Here is a 23,580-nt window from a genome sequence, read left to right as displayed (position 1 = left end):
CAAATTTACCACTTCCAAATGTACAAATGCATCATGTAAAGAAATGGTAGTCATACAGTACATGTAAACCATACAATACATATACATGTTTACCAAATATGCATATATACCATCCAATACACATATTTTATATATGTATCCCATACAATACAGCTTGACCCTACTAATGTCACCAGTAATCTTGTACCACGTATATCTGGATACACTATTCCAGTGTAACAAACCAAGTCCACTTGAATAAGGCAAATAATCTTTCATCTAACTGTATAAATCTGACATGCAAAGAAAACGCTTCAGAAAGCCACATGATTCATTAAGACAACGAATCATGATTTCTCTTAGTTTCTCTGGATCCTCAATGCCTCTTGGAATCCACAGCTCCAAACTGCAGGTCGACACATTTGGCGAGCGTCCCTGTTCGGTGAAGAACTTTATTTCATTTGTTTTTTTGAAATCCTAGGTATGGTATAATGTCTGATCCTGTGATGAAAGACAATAATTCACCAAATGTGGCAGGTACCAATTTGTCTGAAAAAAAGAAAATGATATGAACATACTTTGTTCATTTTTAATGAATCAAATGTGCAAAGGAAAATGTAACATTATTAAATGTTAACATTTATACGATGTTTCGTGACGGCTAACAACTATACGCAATGTTATAATGCAACAAGCAAATTCAGCAAACTTACAACGAAATGCAGTGGACAGTGTATTTTGGGCAACTTTGCTGGAAATGTACGAGACCAGCCATAAAGATATTGTTAATTAATTCATTTACAGCCATCTTATAGTCACCCTAATGCTAGTAGTGTCAACGATTTTCACTCGAAATATGTCCTGTGTATACGAATAAGTTGTAAACAAACGTAAATTGTAAACTTACTTTTCAACGGATTCCAATGAAACTTTCAGTGAATTTTAGTAGACTATGCTTCAAAATGGTAAATAGATTTTTGTTGTTACTTGTGACTAAATCAAACGCCAGAACAATTGTCATTATTCTCCCAACAATCCTCGTATGACAGAAGTTTACTCTACTTTTACCTACAAGGTAAAATTCAATTAATAGAGAGGTTGAGATTTAAGACGTGTACACGTACGTGTACTTATAGTCATAAACACAAACGCAGTTGCCTTAAACAACTCAAACTTCCTCCGGCTCTCTATCGTTGATTCTCCAGTAAGCTTATAGATCAAATACCGCTCACACGTACCTAGTTTTCTAGCAATGCTTTTCGTTCGAAAGGTACCCCACAAAATCCACACGTATCTAACTCAGTTTTGTAAATATAGCGACGTGTAAAATCGATATTAAGTATAGTACTTGTGAATTTGATTTTTATACGCCCATCTTACGATGGCCGTATTATGGGAACACCCATGGCGGGCGGGCGGCGGGCGGCGGGCGGGCGGGCGGCTCCACAATGTTGTCCGCTCTCTAACTTGAACATTTCTCATCCAATTTCCACCAAACTTCATGAAAGTGTTTGTTGGTAAAATATCTAGGTCAAGTTCGATAACCAGCCAAATCGCTCAAGGCACTCCAGAGTTATGGCCCCCTGAATTTGTCAAAATTGGGCGGGCGGCGGGCGGGCGGGCGGCTCCACAATGTTGTCCGCTCTCTAACTTGAACATTTCTCATCCAATTTCCAACAACCTTCATGAATGTGTTTGTTGGTGAAATATCTAGGTCAAGTTCGATAACCAGCCAAATCGCTTTAGGCACGCCAGAGTTATGGCCCCCTGAATTTGTCAAAATTGTCCATTTTAGCTTTGTCCGCTCTCTAACTTGAACATTTCTCATCCAATTTCCACCAAACTTCATGAAAGTGTTTGTTGGTGAAATATCTAGGTAAAGTTCGATAACCAGCCCAATCGCTTTAGGCACTCCAGAGTTATGGCCCCCTGAATTTATCAAAATTGGCCATTTTAGCTTTGTCTACTCTCAAACTTGAACAGTTTTTATCCGAATTTCACCAAACTTGCTACTATGAATGTTTGTTGGTATATATTCTTGGCAAAGTTCTATAACCAGCCAGGCTCTTCAGGATTATGGCCCTTGAATTGGTCAAAATTTGCCATTTTTGCTTTGTCCACTGTCTAATTTGAACAGTTATCATCTGATCTTCACCAAACTTGCTGAAAATATTTGTTGGTAAAATAAATCGGTCAAGTATGATAATCAGCCAAATGCCCCGAAGCACTTCAGGATAACTGCCCTTGCCATTTAAGCTTTGTCTACTCTCTAACTTGAACAATTCTCATCTGACCTTCACCAAACTTGTTTTTCTTTCTTTACAGTGCATGAGAAAGAACTCTGGACAGATGGAAAACAATTAAAATGCATTTTACGGCCAGAGCGCTTGACAAAATAAAAAATCAAGTGAAAAATTGTTTATATGAATCACAAGTAAGGAAATATATTCACTTTCCGCAACAAATCCGCAGTTCTTGGAATATTGTGCTACACGTACAAGTAAGCGTACACGTCTTTAATCTCAACCTCTCTATTATTGAGATATGAACGACACCTCTGTCTGTCTGACTTCGTCTGATGTAAGCATTCTCTGACTAAAGGGCTAATGAGTCCTACCTTCGATGTCCTGAAGGAACATCTCCCATGAGTATATTGATTGTTCTTCGGCAATCCTATTGTTCGAGCCCTCAGGTGACCTATCATAGACGCACAACCTTTCAAACTGAGCTTTGTCCAGTGCCTGAGGAGCAGTACATAGCAGTGGTTTAAACTAAGCTGCATTTTCTTTCACTGTTTGCCAGAGTGTCCCAAGGGAGTCCATTAGTCTTGTGAACTGTTGGATTTCGGCAGACGTCCTGAAAGACACGAAGTATTGAATTAACTTCACCAACTTTGTCCCTGTGTCCATCGTCAGATTTTGATATCTACAGATTGTACAACACTTCCGTTTTGTATACATGATATTCACATTTACAAGTATGGATGTCAGCAATCAATCATTTAAAGACTCACTACTTCCATCGAATCTGTATTTGTGATACTTGTGAACAAAATGTTGTCCCAATATTTTGAAAGAAAGACGTCAGTGCGCTAGAGCGGCATGTTAACTTCCGCTGACGTCGTACTAATCATCATGTTTGACGTGCGATATCTCGCTTACCGTAACCTTTCTGCTTGTAATTAAAACAATGACTTTCCGTTTATAACTCATGTTGATTTGCAGCTTTCACTAGCATTTAAATATTTTGCATTTTGTACCAAGACCGTTCTGAGACTGTGTCTTTGCCAAATGGCGACAATTTCATCCAGTACATGCAAATGTGTCCGATTCAAATGACAATATTTTCGCAACAACTGGTCAGAATCTAACAAAGTAAATAATTGATTGTTCCTTAACCTGGAAAAGTTTCGTCTTGTTTAGTATTGGTACTGAGTATATAAATGCACTAGTGTCAAAATTAAATGAACGTCCCTTGTAACATTAAGGAGGACATCGAGTGGTTTTACCTGTAGAAAAGAAACTGTTTTTGTATCAACACTGCATATTCCTCTTTATTTTGCAGGGTCAAACGGTATATGTTAACAATGCCGTTTTCAATGAGGCTGTCCCCATGGTTGCTGAGAAATCTCTCTCTATTGCATTCCGTGATGATACCTCGGAGCTAGAAGAAGCAATGACTGATTTAACATTCTCTATAGTATTTTTGTGCAAGTAAAAAGGGAAGTGCGTTGTATTGTATATATTTCTGTATCAAAAATGCATTAATGAAAATTAAAATGCATTATTGTATTTTGTATTTATTTACCGGAATGCAAGTAAATCCTGAAAGCCATTATACATTTATCATTTTGACTAAATCAAACTGCAACTTTCGCTGTTTGTTTTGACTTCGGTGCTTTCGAAGGATCTCCCTTTTTAAAATTTAATTACTATACATTTCATAGAGAACATCCTTACACAATAGGCTATTGATAAACACTGTTAGTTTGTAGGATGGAAGCGCCTTAACGTTGGAGTAACTAATACAAATTCGACCTTTAGTTCTTGAATAATACTTCGAGCATCAATCGGTAGGACTCTCCAAGTGTCATCTTCAAAGGCTGGACTACTGGTGTCCGTCATGAAGTCATACAACTGCTCATTCAGACGAAGAATGCTGGGGCCGTCGTAGGCAATAGACATTGCCAACAATTGTCCAGCTAAGAAGTAATGGTTATTATGGAGGCGCTCAACGTTGTGTTTGAAATACCGACAACCTTCAGGACCATCAAACAAATCAGATGAATGGAGTTGCTGAATGGCAAGTCTGAAATAATAGATCAACCATTTATTACAATTAACTGTTTATCTGTTCAAGAGTAAACGGAATTATTCAACACAAAGCATTTTTCATATTTTAACAGGATATGTCATGTAACCGGGGGTTATATCAAATATGTAGTCTTGTATAGTTTTGATAGTTGTATTACACAGAGACGGACGTATATATGAAGCCTGGAACAATACAAATACAATCATAAGACAAAATGATACAACATTCTAACCAACATCAATCATTTCAAATATACGAAGGTAAAAATATGAAATATCACAGTACGCGATTCCGAGAAAGAAATTACATTATCATAGAATAAGTCTTACCAGAATCGTCAATAAACCATTATATATTAGAATAATGGTAAGGTACCAAACTTGTATTATAGAGGTGGTCGGGAGACCAACCTCTCACTATGAATACCTAATATGTTCTGCGCCGAGACAATGGGTGTAAGGCGGGAAGTTGGACTGCATAGAAAAAGGGTTAAAGTGCATGCACGAGAAATAGTGGTGAGCATGCATGAGCTTTCATTCAACTCTCTCTCACATAATAACCATACGGTAATACAATGAATACCTTAACTAAAATAAATAGTAAGAAAAAAATAGGTCGTATGAGGCCTTTAAGGTGCAAAAGATCCCTACCCTCCGACCCACTCTTCAAATCTTGGGTCGGGTTGTACAAACAAACAGTTTTCAATGATGGCCTTACCACGTTTTCTTGGAAGATCTGTGCATACTGCCCAAGTCCAATTTTGGTAAGTAATTCCCAAATTGTCTTCAGTTCTACAAGAGATAAAAGAGCTCTACTAACAATGGTTCTAGCCTAGCAAACTGTCTTTTCAAACATACACTGCACATCTTGATCACCAGTCAAAAGAGAATATTCTCTTACTGCCGTGAGAACTGATCAGGGGAGGGGACACTTTGAAGTACCTCGATATGGACGTGCGTCAGGATTTTTCAAAAAGCACCCCATTCATACATCTTTCTTTGGAAAACCATATCCCTTCATATATTTGTTACAAAGACATCGGAAACACGTCCTATTCAGATATTGTCAGGCAGAGCTTATTTTCTTTATATTGTAGCGGTCTGTATAAGGTGTCTTCCCCTCAGAATATTTCTTTAAAATCATGCTCTTTTCCCCTAAAACTGACTTTTACCTTAGGCTTCTTGTTCCCTAGCTCTAAACTTTGTTCCAAAATATGTCTAATTTCACACTGTTTTTCCTAAAATGAACAGTCGGGGCCCCTACCCCTCAAAGTGAGAAAAAACCCTGTCAGGGGTTGAAATAAAGAATGTTTACTGGCAATTTGCTAGTTGATTTTGAAAATTGCCAGTTGAAAATGCTGCAACAAGCAATATTTTGCTAGTACAAAATTCGACGGAATTGACACTGATCTTTTACGTACAGACGAATCGAGACATCACTTTTTTAACAATGTTCGTTTTCATTGTTCTTGAAATGTAAAATCATGCAAAAGTGCTGCAAAGAACTTTGAATTCAATGTGAAAATTTAAAATTTCTAGTTAAAATACTATTTTGCTACTTGGAAAACTTACCACTTGCAATTTTCACTAGTTGCAAAATAAGTTTATTTCAACCCCTGATTGTTTACAAAGTGAAACAGAAAACAAACTCCAGTCCTAATTTACATATCATTTCTTTGCAACAAGACCCTTTCATATATTTGAAGCCTGAAAATAGACCCCATTCATATATTTTTCCGTGACAATGCATCCCATTTATAAACATGTATTTTAAATGGGAAAAGTGATTGATCTTTTATATTTTCACAGTGAAAATACAACCTATTCAAATATTGGCAGCACTGAAAAACAGGGTCTATCCAGACGCAAGTTCGAATATGTCATCACAGATTTATACAGATTCGGTGATGGCACATAGAGCAGATAAGAGATCGCGAAAACACGATGCCAAAAATATCGCGTTTTCGGGCCATTGATATCGCGTTTTCTCGTTTTCGCCCTACTGACTGCGAAGGCGAAAAAGCGATAACACGATATTAATAGCGCGATAACGCGATATTTTTCGCATCGTGTTTTCGCGATCTCTTATCGTGTTTTCGCTTTATCGCATCGTGTTTTCGCGTCAAGGTATCGTGTTTTCGCGATTTCGCCCTTAGGACGACAGCGCGAAACCGCGCTGGCCCTAACGGAACACCGTAACTTAAGGACCTTCCACATTGCAAACTTTGGTCGAAAAGGCCAACAATAAAAAAATCATGTTCTTTTTACACTCTTTTTCAGGACTTAAACATATATTTATCTTGTTTGCTTGTCTTTACATGTGTTTAAAGGTCAGCGTACAGTGGCAGCATTGTTCCACGGTCAATATTTTGTTTGATAGGTCTGGTTTTCCAGACCAGTATTTGCTGTGACGCTTTATATTGTTGAACACCAGGAGCTGACAGACCGCGTCATGATAATTACAAATATTGTGATGGCACTTAATTTGTTGGGGAAAAAAGAGAATTCACTTTTAAAAGTATGCGGTTTATACAACTTTAAAGTTTGGGGGAAACGCGAATAAAAATGCAACATTTAAACATGGAAGTGTTATGGTCCTCGTTACGCAGATTAATAAATTTGCGGTATATTTATATGAGCATTCTTTACACACTAATTACTACTTCAAACATAAATTTACACTGTTTGAGTAGTAATATTTAAAAACATTGTAATATACACTCCTGCCAACAGGGTACAGAAGGTAGAAAAATCTGCATTCTATCTGCTTTTCAAATATTCGTCTTCTTGAGCCAAGTTATAACCACCGTGTGCAAGAATGTATACTACAATCATCTAATATGTTGTGCGCTGAAGGGCGCAGATCTGCATACTTATTTACCGCAAATCGGAATCAGGTATCACCAGATCTACTTTTTGGAATGACATGTAATAATTAAGGCGTCGGGGTTACACAATAAGACGTATGGTGTTATGTGGTTTATAAGCTGCGAATTACAAGACGACTTTATAAAACTACGTTCATAAAATTGCAAATTGCAACTATAACTTGTACTATCACTTCATATAAAATAGTCAAAGCGTCATCGGCCAATAACGGTTTATCAGTCAGTGTTATGAAACTAGTTAATTGTATTAAAATTTTATCAATTTTCATTACCTTCTCTTGGTTAACTAAATACACTTGTCGGTTACTCACCCTTTTCGATGTTTATTGCCTGTAAACCGATTAATAAAAAAGTAAAATAAGGTTTGTCACGTCTACATCATTTCAACGCTTCAGCACTTTCATTTTAAATTCCCAAAGCAGAAAATGAGCTCCTTTTGTAAATTGTTGAATAGCTACATGCTCATATTACCAAATATGCAAAATCATTTTGCATGGCATGTTTCATGCCATATGGAGAATATTTAGAGATAAAAAATGCCGCGGGTAAATCTGAGCTGATGTCTATCATAACAAGAAAATAGTCTTTACATCAAATACACAACCATGATAAAAAGTCATGTGTTTCTTTAAAAGGGTTTCTTCTTTAATGTTTTTGACTAGTTTTTTATTCTATAAGAGAGGATTGTTTTTATTTTATACCATATAAGTGTGTTAACCTCTATTGTTTTACTCCTATATCGGGACGGTTACAGGTAGGCAGAGCTTAAATAGGCAATTATTTGCGTGCGGATAAATAACAAGGCTATTCACTTATTAGCAACTTATATATCATGAGGTTAGCAGCATGGTTCAAGAGATTGCGTTTTAATAATCAAATTATGATGGATCATCCAAGTTCAATACAAGAGATGTATTAACACTGTGTCATCATCCAAAAGATTCAATTGGTATATGTATTGACCTGAATTGTAATGCAAATAGACTCTATGTCAGTTGAATATTAATTCACTTTACCTCACCTACAACCCACGTTATTGAATATTAATCCACTTTACCTCACCCACAATCCTTGTTATTGAATATTAATCCACTTTACCTCACCCACAACCCTTGTAATTGAATATTAATCCACTTTACCTCACCCACAACCCACGTTATTGAATATTAATCCACTTTACCTCACCCACAACCCTCGTTATTGAATATTAATCCACTTTATCTCACCCACAACCCTCGTTATTGAATATTAATCCACTTTATCTCACCCACAACCCTCGTTATTGAATATTAATCCACTTTACCTCACCCACAACCCTCGTTATTGAATATTAATCCACTTTACCTCACCCACAACCCTCGTTATTGAATATTAATCCACTTTACCTCACCCACAACCCACGTTATTGAATATTAATCCACTTTACCTCACCCACAACCCTCGTTATTGAATATTAATCCACTTTACCTCACCCACAACCCTTGTTATTGAATATTAATCCACTTTACCTCACCCACAACCCTCGTTATTGAATATTAATCCACTTTACCTCACCCACAACCCTCGTTATTGAATATTAATCCACTTTACCTCACCCACAACCCTCGTTATTGAATATTAATCCACTTTACCTCACCCACAACCCTCGTTATTGAATATTAATCCACTTTACCTCACCCACAACCCTCGTAATTGAATATTAATCCACTTTACCTCACCCACAACCCACGTTATTGAATATTAATCCACTTTACCTCACCCACAACCCTCGTTATTGAACTATTACAACTCGTTGTTTGCACTCGTGTATAATTTCAATAAATCGTAAAGGAGTGCAGTAAGTATTACGTTTCGTTTGTGTGATTCGTAATGACGTATCATCTTAACATACGCAAGTAATTTAAAAACGAATTCGAGCATAATAGCTTTGAAAATTAGCTACACTAAAACTATGAGAATTTAAACTTTTCGAACACTAAAGCTTTACAAATTAGCTACACTTAACTATAGAAATTTAAAAAAAGAATAAGAAACCTATTTGGCAAATGTATTATTTTAGAAATACTGTTCTTTATAATAAACATGACAAATACATGATGTTAGAATCTGACACTACAGAGTCATAACATTGGTTCATATAGAGTATTAGAGAATAGCGATGATGTCATCAAGATAGATCAGACGGTGGCGCAAATAAAGCCCTCTCATACATCTCCCTGTCATAATCTGGAACGTGGCAGGTACGTTCGTTAGGCCATTCTTTTCCCAGCGGTCAAACGATAAAGATGTCCTCTCATTGCGGGTTCCTTCATGGCGACCTGCTAGTACTCTGGTTGCGTTTAATCTTTAAAGTTAATGTAACATGATGTAGTGTCGGCCACATATTAGCTCGTATAGAGAAATCTAGACTTGTGATGAGGAAGTACTGTATCTGCCGATATTTTAGACCGTCTGGTGTGTAATCCATATAAGGTTGAAGTTGCTTAAAGGTCAAATAAACAAAATATGTTTGAGATTCAATCACTTTTAGGATTTATCACTGTCAGAGCAATAACATGGTAAAAATGAATCGTCTTCGTTTGCATGCTTCAAAAACACAGGGTGATTAAATGTTTTGAAGACTACGTTTTGTTGTTGCAATTTGACGTGTTTCAAGTGACGGGTAATATGTTTTAGTTTTACTGTTTGTTGTGGGACTGTTCCGTGAAGTTTGTATTACAAAGTCAAACAGTTTGAAATCGACCAGAAATTGATATTAAAAGCTGTTCTAAAAGTTGTAGTCTTATTTCACCGATAAAACCCGGTAGTTCACCGCAGAGCATTAACGGAACTGTTTTATCTACTCCGAGGTCTTTCACAATGATCATTAAGTCAAACAAACCTATCTCTCTTGAAAACATGTTTAGGTTAAAGTATTGACTTGCAGTGTTTTCTTGATAACAAAATTACCAAGTTCTAAAACACGAATATACATGCATATAAGTGAAATAAATGAAAACAGTAAGGCAATGGTACCATTGCTTTCGCAAAAAGGATTTGATTCTCAGAGGCAATTTTCCAGATCTGATCTTCAGCACTGTAAAAAATGATGGTAATCATATATTTAACAAGCAATTAACAACTTTCTATGTGCTTAATAGTACAGCGTTTTAATCCGGGAGGCTGTTTTCGACTCGAGTGGAGTTATAATATTGGAAAAAAAAATATTTAGTTGGCGTTAATTTTAAAATCGTATAAAAATATCGTAATGAAATCATTTTGTCGACGTAATTTAACAAAAAAATAACTTTGACATAGAGAAAACTACATGACATTTATTACGCAACACAGGAATCGAAATGTATAATAGCAGTAAAAATATCAAATTGATACTTCCTCTGTTGTCATAGTGCTAACCTAGGTATACGACTTATACCGTATGTGTCTTCTTACGGTTGTAAGCGGATCGTGCACGAGAATTTCGAGTAATTCTACTAGCCGATACATTGTATTTAGAAATGCCATGATTATAATCGTATGTTTATCTATTTATAAATCTGTATTTTTATTTATCAATGCATTTATTTGCTCACTAATATATGCAATACACTTATCGTCGTATAAGTCAGATACAATAACTCATTTTTTTTTCTTCAAAAGTGTGGGTGCTTACAGACGTAAGAAACCTTTTCGCGAGGACGATCACCAATTTTATCCTCGGCTTCGCCTCGGACAAAACTGGTATTCGTCCTAGCGAAACGGATTCATATATTTGTAAGAAGACACTTTTAAAGAAAATATTGTACTGTATCTTTTAAATAAACTGAAATGTAGCGACTATTGAATACACGTACGCATACTGAAAAGTCTTGAGTTAAACTTTCAGAACAAATGCAATACACACCGCCATGACGGTTGACAGCATGATCGTTGGTGCGTGAATTGATTGGTAACAGTACTTCTTAGTCTCAACTACAATGTTTCAGTCAGTTTGCATAATATTGTGATGGAAGAATAATAAAATGATTGGACGTTTTTTGTTCTTCGTTTGGATACTACCGTTCCTTGGAACCCTCAGTATGTACTAGATCAATATGTTTTGAATAGTAACATTCATACTTTAGATAAAGATTTTCATTTGTGCTTAACCTGCTTTTACACGGAATAGAACTTTGTGTCTATCGCATTCAATTTTTTATCGTGGCCTACAGACGTACTAATATATACCGAGCTTGAATGAATTACAAGATAGTACCATATGCGTACCTATGATAGCAACTCGTTTACCATGTCATTATATATTTGACTCCAGGCCGCGTCTATAGGGATACATGTTTGCAATTGTCAATGGGGAAGTGTATACGGATAAATTTTAGTAATGAAAAAAAATGATTTGTTAATAATATCAACTCTTATTCAACTTAACTTAAAAATTGTCGTCAATAACCGTTTTGATGCGTGTAATACTTCCAAAACGTCATATAAAATGAATAAGCCTAATGTTTTAAACAGGAAATTAAAAAAAAAGTTTTCTCTCTGTTTTTGTATTGACTGGTCGCCGGTCATACGAGTTCGTTATTTTAGAAATTTACTTTCTGTGAAAACGATTTGTATACACGCTGTGGTAGTAAATAAGCATGTGAGAATTTACGGGCAAATTGTGAATAATAGTTTAAATTATGCATTTGATAACAAATATAAGTGCCTTAACACGACATTAATTGACAATTTTAAATTCAAGTGATATAAAATGAAAGTTCAAAGCGTAATTCACACGATTTAAAACAAACATTAATGAATAAAAGTAGGCAGAAAAGGATCAGGCCGTAATGAAATCTCGGCCGAATCGACCAGACACCAATAATTTTATCGGTGATAATGCAAGGTACCAGTCTAAATAATTTACGCATGCCGGAAGACGACCGAGTAACTACGATCTAGAAAGTTGATTAAACCGTCATAGTTCGGCTATGTCCGTGTTTATTCGGAATGTTAACAATTGTATATATTGTCACATGACTTTATTGAGCCAATTGGGTATCGATATTTTTCATGCGAGTCAAAATCTAGGTGACTAGGTCCAATCTGGAACACACTAGAAGCATTATGTTTGGTCTAATATTCATGAAACTTAATCAGAATGTTTCATGAACATCAATATATATATATATATATATATATATATATATATATATATATATATATATATATATATATAATATTAATATTCAATAAAACCCATTCAGCCGCGTCTTTGATACCTAACATCAACATTCGTCTTGTTAATTTTATTAGTATACATATTTCTATTTAGAGCTTTTGGGCCGTTTAACATATCAGTCTGAGAAATGTTAGCATTTAATATAGGAAAAATTGTCAAATCGGACATTTTCCTCTACTAAAGTTTTCTTAATTAGGGAGGTTTTTTCGTCAAAGAAATTTTTACAATTCAATTTTTACAATTCAACTACGTGTGTATACATTTAAGGTTTTGGGAAACGATAACTTCATTTCAATGCAATAGTTTGATCAAGAAAAGACATTTAAAAACACTCTTGTGTTAAACTAAAAAAAATGTTTTTAGCCTTTGTTTTAATGCACCTGTTGGTAATAGGCTAAAATATGCAAACTTTCAGTTTTAGCATGTGGGGATGGGCTCTGGGGATTTTCGTGCTCCAATACGTGTGCTCAAGGATGTCAAGATGAATGCAATACTTTAACAGGGGAATGCAATTGTACTGACGGCTTTTACGGCCCCAGATGCGATAAAACATGCGGGCGGTGGTGTGTTGATACGTGTGACAAACACAATGGAGAATGCGAATGTCTTGATGGCTATTATTCAAGTGGTAATGCCTTCTGTAATTCTAAATGTGGCAATGGTTGCCCGACAGCTTGTCAAAAAACAGGTGGAGCTTGCCCGGTAGATTGCATTTCTGGTTTCTTCAACTACCGATGTTCATCAGCATGTGGGCAGGGATGTCCAAAAACTTCGACAGCATCTCTGAAAACTTGCCGTAAATCAGATGGAGCATGTCTAGTCGACTGTACTCGTGGTTTTTACAACTTCCGATGTTCATCATCATGTCAGGCGGGATGTCCAGGGACATGTAACAAAAACACTGGCCATTGCGATGTGGAATGCCTTGATGGATTTTATAGCCCGCTTTGTTCACGGTGTGGTACAGGTTGCCCAGAAGTATGTTATAAAAAGGATGGATCCTGCCCAATGGAGTGTATAAACGGCTATTATGGAAACAGTTGTTCTTCAACTTGTGGCTACGGTTGTCCAGTTGCATGTAATAAAACAAGTGGATATTGTCCAAAGAAGTGTATTGCTGGATCTTGGAATATATATTGCAGTAATAACTGTAGGTATGGTTGTTCAGCCACTAGTTGCAATGCCACAAACGGATACTGTTCAGAAAAATGCAAGGAAAACTACTACGACTTGGGTTGTAGCAGTTACTGCAGTTCAGGCTGCGATAATCCGTGTAACCAAACCACGGGATACTGTAGATGTAAGCAGGGATATTATGGAGACAAATGTTCTGGCGTTTGTAACCAGGAGTGTCTGCTTGGATGCCATCAGAATACAGCAGAATGGATTGTGAAAAATTGCGATACTTGCTTGCAAGACATGTGCTACGTTAATTTAAAAGAATGTTTGTTTGGTTGCAAAGACCTTTACGATGTAAAGCATGTGATACGTGTTTACCAGAGTACTTTGGGTCCTATTGTAATCAAACATGCTCAAAAGGTTGTCTTGCAAATAAATGTAACGACGAAAGTGGTGTCTGCGTTAATGGCTGCCTGCCGCAGTATATTGGTGACAAATGTGACCAGTGTACATCGGGACTGTGGGGTGAAGACACAAATGGAAACTTGATTTGTTCATCAACATGTAATGAGGGTTGTGCGAACAATGCATGTAACGACCGCAGTGGTATATGTTATTTAGGGTGTAAACCTAACTGGTTCGGATATAAGTGCAACGCTGAATGCTCCACAAACTGCCGATCGGATGAAGAAACCACACGCTGTTCCGCTGAAAATGGGACATGTTATGGCGAATGTTTGGAAGGCTTTTTTGACCATGACTGCAGCAAGAAATGTGATGACAAATGCTTGAACGCTGCATGTGATCGATTAACGGGGGAATGTACAAACGGTTGTCAAGGGGACATGAAAGTCAAAGGGTCTTCCTGCGTAAGCGGTAAGAGGTTAACATTTAAATGCTTGGAAGATTCGGTTTGAAATTTTTACTTGCTCGTTCTAAAGATATAAGTGTAAAGTAAAAGCTTTTGCAGTGTTCAAATACACTGCATAAAAAACATTTATGATTTTAGATTTACTCATCGATCTGTTCACATTGAAGTACAAAATTAAAATGAAGACTATGGTTTTTGAACCTATTAAGCCGAACTACTACGCATATACATATATCATGTTTAGCATATGTGCTTTCAAAAAATGTCACTTGTCCCTATTATATAGCTGTATTCTTACCAAATTAAATATATAACATAATGAACATAATGTTCATTTCAGTTTTTCATATTCTTGCATAAATAATATGAGCTTAGGTACAGGCTGACTCTACGGGTTTAAAGCATTATTGACGGAAATGTTTACTAAATGAATTGGAACGTACGGGAAGTGGACGGAAAACTTTTGGCATATGTTAAAGGGACTGCATGTTTTGGACCATCAATTAGTTTCCCGATGATTCATAATTATTTTACTCTTTAATATCGAAATTGCTGAAACAAACTATTACAATTAAAAAAGTTCTTTGGTTTTAGTGGGATGCGAACCTACGCCGGTTAAGTAATTTCATTGTTCGTCTCGCCTTCCAACCAGTGATATAAAAGGGTCTTAAATGCTACTATAATGATCGCTAAACAATTAAATCATATACAATATTGTATGCCAGGGGGCTTGCTTCATTCAATATTTGGTTGAGGATAACAATACACTTGACGAGTTAAACACACTGTCCTCGCTCACCCCGAGTGATTTAGTCGATAATCGCAGTTTTCCTCATGTACGTGAAGTTAGCGGCCTAGCGGCCTAGCGGCCTATCGGCGTGAAGTTAGCGGCCTAGCGGCCTAGCGGCGTGAAGTTAGCGGCCTAGCGGCGTGAAGTTAGCGGCCTAGCGGCCTGGAGGCCTAGCGGCCTAGCGGCGTGAAGTTGGCGGCCTAGCGGCCTAGCGGCCTAATTATTTTTTTCTATTTCCAAGCAATTGTTAATGCGTTTTTTTTTAAAAACAATGATAAATCAAGGTTTTTTATTCATATAGTTACATAGTTACACTTTGAAAAAAAGTTGAAAAACGCTTCAGAGTGATAATTTGTGCATAAAACAGTTGATTTAAAATTGTTTTAGAATAAAAGGTAAAGAAAAATATTCTGAATAGATAACAATTTAAGGCCGCTATGTAACTATATGAATAAAAAACCTTGATTTATCATTGTTTAAAAAAAACGCATTAACGATTGCTTGGAAATAGAAAAAAATAATTAGGCCGCCAGGCCGCTAGGCCGCTAACTTCACGCCGCTAGGCCGCTAGGCCGCTAACTTCACGCCGCTAGGCCGCTAGGCCGCTAGGCCGCTAACTTCACGTACATGTTTTCCTCCGAGTGTAAAAGTATTGCCCTCGCTGAATGGCCTTGCGGCGGAACTCCGCGTCTGAGGAGATAAACAAGAACTAAATATTTGCTTTTCAAAGTTAATCGTTAGCCCGTGTGTACATTGTCAGTCGCATAAAGTACTTACCAGAGATTTTTTATATACATTGACATCTCGCGATTTATTTTGATTTTGATTGTTTTTCTCCTTCTTGTGCGTACAGTTTTAAATCCGAAGCATATATATACATTTTTAAGTTCGTTTGGACAAACTGTTAGTGAAAAAGACAATTCAGTTAATTTGAGTAACATTTTTTTTATTAAATTTAGATAAAATATCAAATATCATATAGCTAAAGGTCACGAAACGTATATACGTAAAGATAAAACAAAATCATCTTCGTAAATGACGCGAATCAATGTATAAACCTGTGCATTTATAATGATTATATGATCACTTCTAACTCATACATGTATGTTCCTTGTAAGAACAGTTTCGCATTTCATTTAATACGGATATTAATTCATTGAGAGAAATATTACGTTAGTTATATCAATTATAATAATTCACCAAACTTGCATAAAAGATTATTTTTAATGGAGAAAAGAAGAAAAACAGCAAACTCCATTTGATCTAAACAAAAGCTATTTTTGTTGACTTTCGTGAAGGAAATTAATACATGTTTGGTTTCCCTAAATTTGAGGTTTAAATAGAGACTGCCTTTCTACTGAAACAAAATTCCGATGTTTTTTAAAAATTAATTATTTCAAAGTTTAGACATTTAATTAATTCTACCTGAATCAATCAATGAATTTAATTGATTATAATAATTAACTAATTTAATGTTGTACTAGCTTTTATTGCTTTGTTTTACCATGTTCCATGCTTTTTTTATCTGATTGTCAAGTATAAATTCTGTATAATTATCATCTGCTTCTGTGTTCATGTCGGAGGACTCTTACTGAAGGGTCACGTGACACTGTAGGCGTAGCCTTATCGTAATCGGCGTGGTGTCAATTCAGAGAAGGACCTGGTATAAAATCTTACAATGTAAATGTATGCAATTGTGGTTTTATATGTGTTTTGAGTGACCCATAATCGCAAAAGAAATAAATTTGACACAAATAATTCTTCTTTTGTTTCACTTTATTTTTCAATAATAAGTTTGCTGTTTCACGACGAAAATATTACACAAGACCGTTCAATTCAATTGTGGATGTAAACATCGGACAATCCAACTCAAACGTGTTGGGATTGGTGATATTTTTTGTAATTCGGATGAGTCGACTTTTCGTTATCTCGACTTTTTTCACTAGGTTCCGAAAAAGTCGACATAACGAGGTTCGACTGTATGTGTGTGTAAACACTAAATAAATACAGCCTTTACGTGTAAATAATCAACATTGAATCATTGGTATATAAGCTCTGTTTGTATTTTATCGTAAAACAGCTAACATTTTACGCCTTTGTGAAACATAACCCTTGACGTCAATAGTTACATTGCCAATTTCGGGTGCATTGTAATTATCAATGTTATGCTAGTAAATATAACAAAATGTTGCAATTATTTAGTCATATTATAATCAAACAATGTCAACAAGAGCCAAAGTCACGTTCTGGTATGCATGGGCGAATACGACTGTATTTCTTGTGGTAAGCATACTTCAGGCAAAACATAAAGTTTTAAAGTTTATTAAATATTTTTCGGAAGAAAATCTAAAAAAAACAATAACAGCAATTCACTGTATCCATCATAATCGGTTGAAATGTTTATTAAAAGCAAACTTAATTTTAGGGTAGATTCATATCCAGTGGTTCGGAGTTTTGTTGAGTTGTTAACCCCTCCGGGGAACACACGCTTCTAATCCTTCGATCGACTTATCACCTTCCGAGCCCCTAAAATCCAATCTCCGCGGAGCGCAGACTTTCGATAAATTCATTGTGTTGACCGCGATAGATAAATTCGGCGGAGGGAATGGAACGTCGGTCTAACTCATAGAGGGTACTGTATATCGTGTGTGTATAGGGGTTGGGGATTGGGAAGCCGTGATGGGAGGTGGCGGAGCCGGAGGTGGAGGTGGGGGTGATTTCGGTAATTCTACCAACCGCCCAATACTTACCACTATTAAAGTGCGCAACTGGCCCAAGTCGAGTTTTTTTATTTCAATTTCCCATCACTAATTCATTCAATCCTTCAAGAAGTGCATTGTTGTGACTCATAGAACACACTACGTACTGTCTTGTTTTTGTGTATTATAGGTCATAATGCAGATTGTTCAGAATATTGAAAATGGCATCGCCAATCGGCATCACATCAACAATTATTTCAACTACTGAACTAGTAAAACATTTTTAACAGTTAATTATTCCAAACAAACGTAGTAATTCGACGCTAACCGTATTAACTGATGAGATTTATATTGTTTATTCCTAAAGAAAAGTCTGTGAATGTAAAGTTAAAATTCTGATATTTATATATATTCTGGGAAAACGAATATCTAATTTTACGAATGCTCATGGTATGAAGAAGTAACTTGTACGAGGTTTATGTAAATCGGGGAATACCAGTACATTGCTATCAGATTCTCGGTTGGAGCGCGAAGATCGATGAAACATGAAGTTGCGAGTGAAAAGTGTTCAAATACGAACTATCTAAAACATTGAATTCATGCATCTCAGTTAAACCCAACTCTATAAGAATTAATCAGATTTCCTTGCTCTGCTTCCAAATAAGTAAAATAGCAACAAATTCTCACGTCAAGGCCATTGTATCGTGAATGTGGATTACTATATTCAGATCTTATTCCATAAATACTTAGTTTTAGCGATATTTTGTGAATTTGTCGTGAGCAATCATACTTTAATTGACTAATGCCAGTTTGCTTTATAATGTATTGCACAGTAATGAAACTTTCTTTCCAATCAAATGAAGAACTTTATTAAAGGCATAACCAAAATCAACCATACAAGGAAAATACCGATCTACATGTACCCGGTGTTGTTCCGTATTGCTTTTCACTTGTTTAACGGAGGTTAACGCTACTTATTTAAGCAATGAATGACAAACTTGTCTGGTTCCTATGTTATGGTGGTGGTGGTGTTAGTAGTTTATACTCCGGGTCCCGGCGTGAGCACATTGAAGGGTCCCAGAGTGACAGCTCAACCACCGCACACCTATCCTGGGCGGTGAACCAGTACCTAGGTGCCTTCACTTCTGCAAGGAACTGACAACTTCTGTACATGCCAGGGGCAGTGGTACAGTGCGAATGGTCGTAGAAAGGATTTCATAACCAATCACAACAGAAGTGACCTGGTCCGCCCGGGAATCGAACCCGGGTTGTCCGATTAACAGTCCAACGCTCTACCGACTGAGCTAACCGGGCAGACTAAATGCCCTATGTTATGGTTCAGTAGTTCCCTCAATAAATATACCCAATACTCCGGCAAAGACAGGAAGTAGTCCATGGCACACATGAACAGTATGCGGACTTGTTAATATAAACAATTTATCACTGTTTTTTGTATTTTTCTAACAGCAAGCGTGGCAGCAAGTTTGAGTCCTTTGATGATACCCTTATCTGTTGGTGCGGGAGCTTTGGTAGTCATTGCTGTGCTAATAGTTGCACTGGTTTGCACTCTAAGAAGGTAGTGTTTTGTAGTGTAGGTTCATATATTTAAATTGTTAACTGTTTTGCACTGTGGATCATAATTGCCTTGAAGTAGTGTACATGCGGAGAAAAATGCAGCGGGATTAAACCCCATGTTCTTTTATCATGCATGCTCTGCCTATAAAGCCTTACAAAGGGCTAATTGTATATATAGTATGTATGCACAGTGCTGTTTGTGGAGTTTTGTGCTTTTCTTCTATTTTTCTTGTTTATGATTTTATGTTCTATGTCTTTGGCGTTTACCCAGTGCCATTAAACTGGGTTTATGTTTAAACGTTTTGCTACTGAGCTTGTTTCTGCAGTTTTTTTACATAAATATTGTTAAAAGAAAAAAAAACACACTTCATTATTATATCAGAATTTACCACCATTGTAAATACATGTAAAATGTCAAAGTTTAAGAGTGTATGTATACTTTCGAGACAGTGAACTGTATTTGTCTTATCATGCTCATTGAGCTTCGGAAAAGGATGTTGGTTTATGTTAAGACTACTTGGCTTAAACCAGTTCTTTGTTGTAGGGTAATAAAAAACGCTAAATATGCCTAATCATTTCTTACTTTTTTTTTTAAAATGGGCCAACCTTGAGAATTGACTTGAAGGCTTTATATAATAGAGTTGGAATTCCTAAGCATTGAAGTACCTGAGGTTCACCTATAAGTTTATTTAAATTTGTTTTATTATTAAGTTTCCTCAAGTTAATGCAAAATTTACCATTAAAGTTTTTTTCTTTATTCTGGATTGTTGGGATAAGAGTGAGGTTGTGCACACTAACTGGTTTAAACCCCCAGTAAATTTACAGTTTACTGACCGTTCCAAGGCAGTACCTAACAATCGTTGATAAACATACCTATTTTTTTATATATAGTATGTATGCACTATGCTGTTTGTGGAGTTTTGTGTTGTTCTTCTATGTTTCTTGTTTGTGATTTTATGTTAAAAACATGGTCATTATGTTCCCAGTCGAACTCTCTGGGTCAAGTAATATGTAATGACAAGCATAAATCAGTAATATCAGGACATTTTGGCGACTTTTTGTTTGGCTTTTCATACCCAAGTACCCCATCGCGTCATTTTCATCGAAGCTTTTCCCTTTTATATGGTATATATTTCCAGTATTAATAGCATGTTTTCGGGATTGTTGGGATAAGAGTGAGGTTGTGCACACAAACTAGTTTAAACCCCCAGTAAATTTACATTTTACTGACCGTTCCAAGGCGGTACCTAACAATCCTTGATAAACATACCTAGTTTTTTTTTACAATAGTGTGTATGCACTATGCTGTTTGTGGAGTTTTTTGCTGTTCTTCAGTGTTTCTTTTTTTGTGATTTTATGTTCTATGTCCTTGGCGTTTACCCAGTGCCATTAAACCGGGTTTATGTTTAAACATTTGGCTACTGATCTTGTTTCTGTTGTTTTTCAAATACATATTGAGAACTATGATTCAACGTGTAATGATTTTATAATCATTTTTGTATTATTTCCTAGAATATTCCATCGGAAGAGAGAACAACGATGCAACGGTACGAATATTAATGCATTTTTTCTAGATTATATGTTATGTCTCTATTTAAGTATATATTATTTAATCTTTAAAACTTACTGTTAAGCGTTCTTAAATAAATATTTAAAAAAATACATGACCTCGTAATGATTAACACTTTTCAAATGGCCCTTGTACATTTGAAATTTCCTAAAAAAAACATCTTAAAGTAAACATGTATACAGTAAATTAACAAGTTTTTTATTATTTGGTATACGCTAGAAATTTAATGTGTTGCAAATCTTCTATTTAGACGATAATGAGGTTGTTTACGCAAATTCATCAACGCCGAACTTGAAGGTAATTAATAAGCCTGTTAAAACGAGAAGACCTGTGCCTACACCGGAAAGCAGCGCATACAGCGAAACATCATTGTATGTCAACACTGGAGAAGGCATCGGCAATCCAGGCTATGAAAATTGCTAGGCAGTTATGTGAAATAAAAACGTTTTGACATATGACATTGAAAAACGGAAAAAGCCGGTCGTCGTTCATGAAGACATGAAGCAAGCAAACAAAATGACGTTATAGTTTCTTGCTACCGAACAGAAAACTGTTGATGCAAGTTTGTGCTTGGTATTAAATGTTAGGATAATTGTTAAGGTAAATAGGCGAAATTAATAATTCAAAGGTTTACTTCATGAGCCATTTCTGCTTGTTGCTGTTGAACACCTTTGGCACTCTTTCGACGATGACGTATATCTAAAATACTTTTTAAAAGTAACCCGACGGTACACTTCATGAATACTTGGACCATTGTGTAGCTAAACGTATAGTTATATATAAAATGCTTTGTTTATTTCCGCCCTTTTCATTAGTATAGATTTGTCACTTAACAAACTATAATGTGTCACACTATTAAGTAAAATGCTACGAATACATGCATTTTACTAGCACTATGTTGTCAGGCCATTATTCTTAGCAATTCACTTATAAAAGCGGTCGGGCATACTGTTGAAGAATGAAAATTGTAATTGATAGTGCCTCATTATTTGACCAGTTCTTTCTTCATTTCAAAGATATTGTGTAAATTCATCTTGTTGATTTCTTCCCTTTAACTTCTCAATTGTTTGCACTGCACTGATCTCAGGCCTGGACTGTACCTTTCTCACTTAAAGGTACCCCCTTACTCCCAAATAAGATTTACCAGGAGTAATAAAAAGGATTAATAAATATCGAAAACAATTGTTTTTATAAAGGATACCGTGTTTTATTTGAAAGATAGGTGAAAAACGCGGTATTTCTACCTTATGAGATGATAGTAGATTACTGTAAATATTTTAGGACTCACCAATCATTTAATATGTGTTAGTTTTCAGCTATTAAATACACAGCTACACCCTTGTTATCAGTAATTGATATATACCATAAATGCATTATTTAGTAGATAGTTAATGGTTTATTACTCAAAATATATGTTTGCTATACATGAATGTTGTTTAGGATCACTGTTTTGCTGCAGAATTTAGCCATTCTTAAACAGTATCTAGGCATATAGAACTAAATGCCCCTCTAGAATGACTGTATAATTCACCCTATCATATTTTGTTCAAACACACACAGTTTTTGTGATCCCCTGACTGATACCCAATCCAACATATGGCACTAACGGCGGTGCGTTGGCCGCTTGTGAAGTCCTTTATCACCATATGTGGTCCACATTGCTATGTTTCATCGGTTAAATAACATTTTCTTAGTTAAGTCTTCATATTTTGTAGAAACAGGAACATTCCTCCTTTTGACCATATCTTATGTTCTTATCTAAGACTTTATTTTCTGTTTTGTGATGCCCCGGAATCATCTTGTCACCAACCTTCATTTTATGAAATCTACATGCTCACTTCTTCTGCTTGCTACTCTGTCCATTTTGATGGTTTTAAACCCATATCCACTTTCGTTATAGCAATCTCTAACGATGATGTAATTCCTATTGATATACGATTCCTTATTTCAAATTTATCTTCCTTTTTCAAAAGCATTCTTCGGTGAAGGTCGAATGCTACATTACTCTTACCGACCATGTCACATTATAAGAAAGATTCACTTCCCTGGAATCATATACATCCTTGTTTTATGTGACCATGTCAGTTACAAGACAGACAATTGACAATAACTTTCGCACAAATTGAATCAGTGTACTCGCCATTTTATTCACCGCAAAACTTTACATTCTCCTCTATTTTTTCTTGGTGAATATCAGTTCCTACGGTCAATGAAACGGGATTCATACCTCAACACCAGTACATATTTGCATAGTGTATACTAATGAATATTGAAAAAATGTTTCTATAAACATGTTGATATATGCATTTATGATTGCCCCTTTCTTACGCTTTGTTATGAATATATTGTTACTATCTTCTGAATATAGCTTGAAATAAAACCATGTTTACTTGTTTATCGGGATTGGATATTCTCATACCTAGAAGTTTTCATTTTTAACTCGTCCTTTTTTCAAGGAAAAGTCGGGGAATTGTGATAGCCTTTGTGCCGTTTGTGGTTTGTGTCGCTGTCGTCTTTGTCGTCATAGTGAACATGATAAATATGTTGCCAGAGATGCTACGCTAATGTACATCATG

The 23,580-nt window shown here is 35.9% G+C and overlaps 1 protein-coding gene across 3 annotated transcripts; it reads left to right on the top strand.

Annotated features, from left to right (window-relative positions):
* Positions 1-10,988: 10,988 nt before the first annotated feature.
* LOC128219059 (multiple epidermal growth factor-like domains protein 10) lies at positions 10,989-23,318 on the top strand. Of its 3 annotated transcripts, none has more exons than XR_008258541.1 (5): positions 10,989-11,236; positions 12,796-14,375; positions 19,327-19,435; positions 20,947-20,981; positions 21,266-23,318. XR_008258541.1 is itself a non-coding variant. In XM_052926872.1 (5 exons), the coding sequence occupies exons 2-5, from the start codon at positions 13,823-13,825 to the stop codon at positions 21,425-21,427; spliced, it is 870 nt and encodes a 289-aa protein (XP_052782832.1). In that variant the 5' UTR covers positions 10,989-11,236; positions 12,796-13,822; the 3' UTR covers positions 21,428-23,318. The 3 variants fall into 3 exon arrangements, 1 of the variants encoding a protein (XP_052782832.1); XM_052926872.1 differs by having other exon boundaries at positions 21,255-23,318; XR_008258540.1 differs by having other exon boundaries at positions 20,947-23,318.
* The last annotated feature ends 262 nt before the right edge of the window (positions 23,319-23,580 follow it).

Source organism: Mya arenaria, chromosome 15 (assembly GCF_026914265.1).
Source record: "Mya arenaria isolate MELC-2E11 chromosome 15, ASM2691426v1".
NCBI classification, from domain to species: domain Eukaryota; kingdom Metazoa; phylum Mollusca; class Bivalvia; order Myida; family Myidae; genus Mya; species Mya arenaria.
The sequence above is the reverse complement of the archived record's forward strand: the minus strand, read 5'-3'. Positions and strand labels throughout refer to the sequence as shown.

Coding starts and splice junctions, on each gene's coding strand:
- LOC128219059 (XM_052926872.1), top strand. CDS start 13,823: ATGTTTGTTTGGTTGCAAAGACCTTTACGATGTAAAGCATGTGATACG. Junction 19,436..20,946: donor CTGGTTTGCACTCTAAGAAG/GTAGTGTTTTGT, acceptor ATTATTTCCTAG/AATATTCCATCGGAAGAGAG. Junction 20,982..21,254: donor GAGAGAACAACGATGCAACG/GTACGAATATTA, acceptor TCTTCTATTTAG/ACGATAATGAGGTTGTTTAC.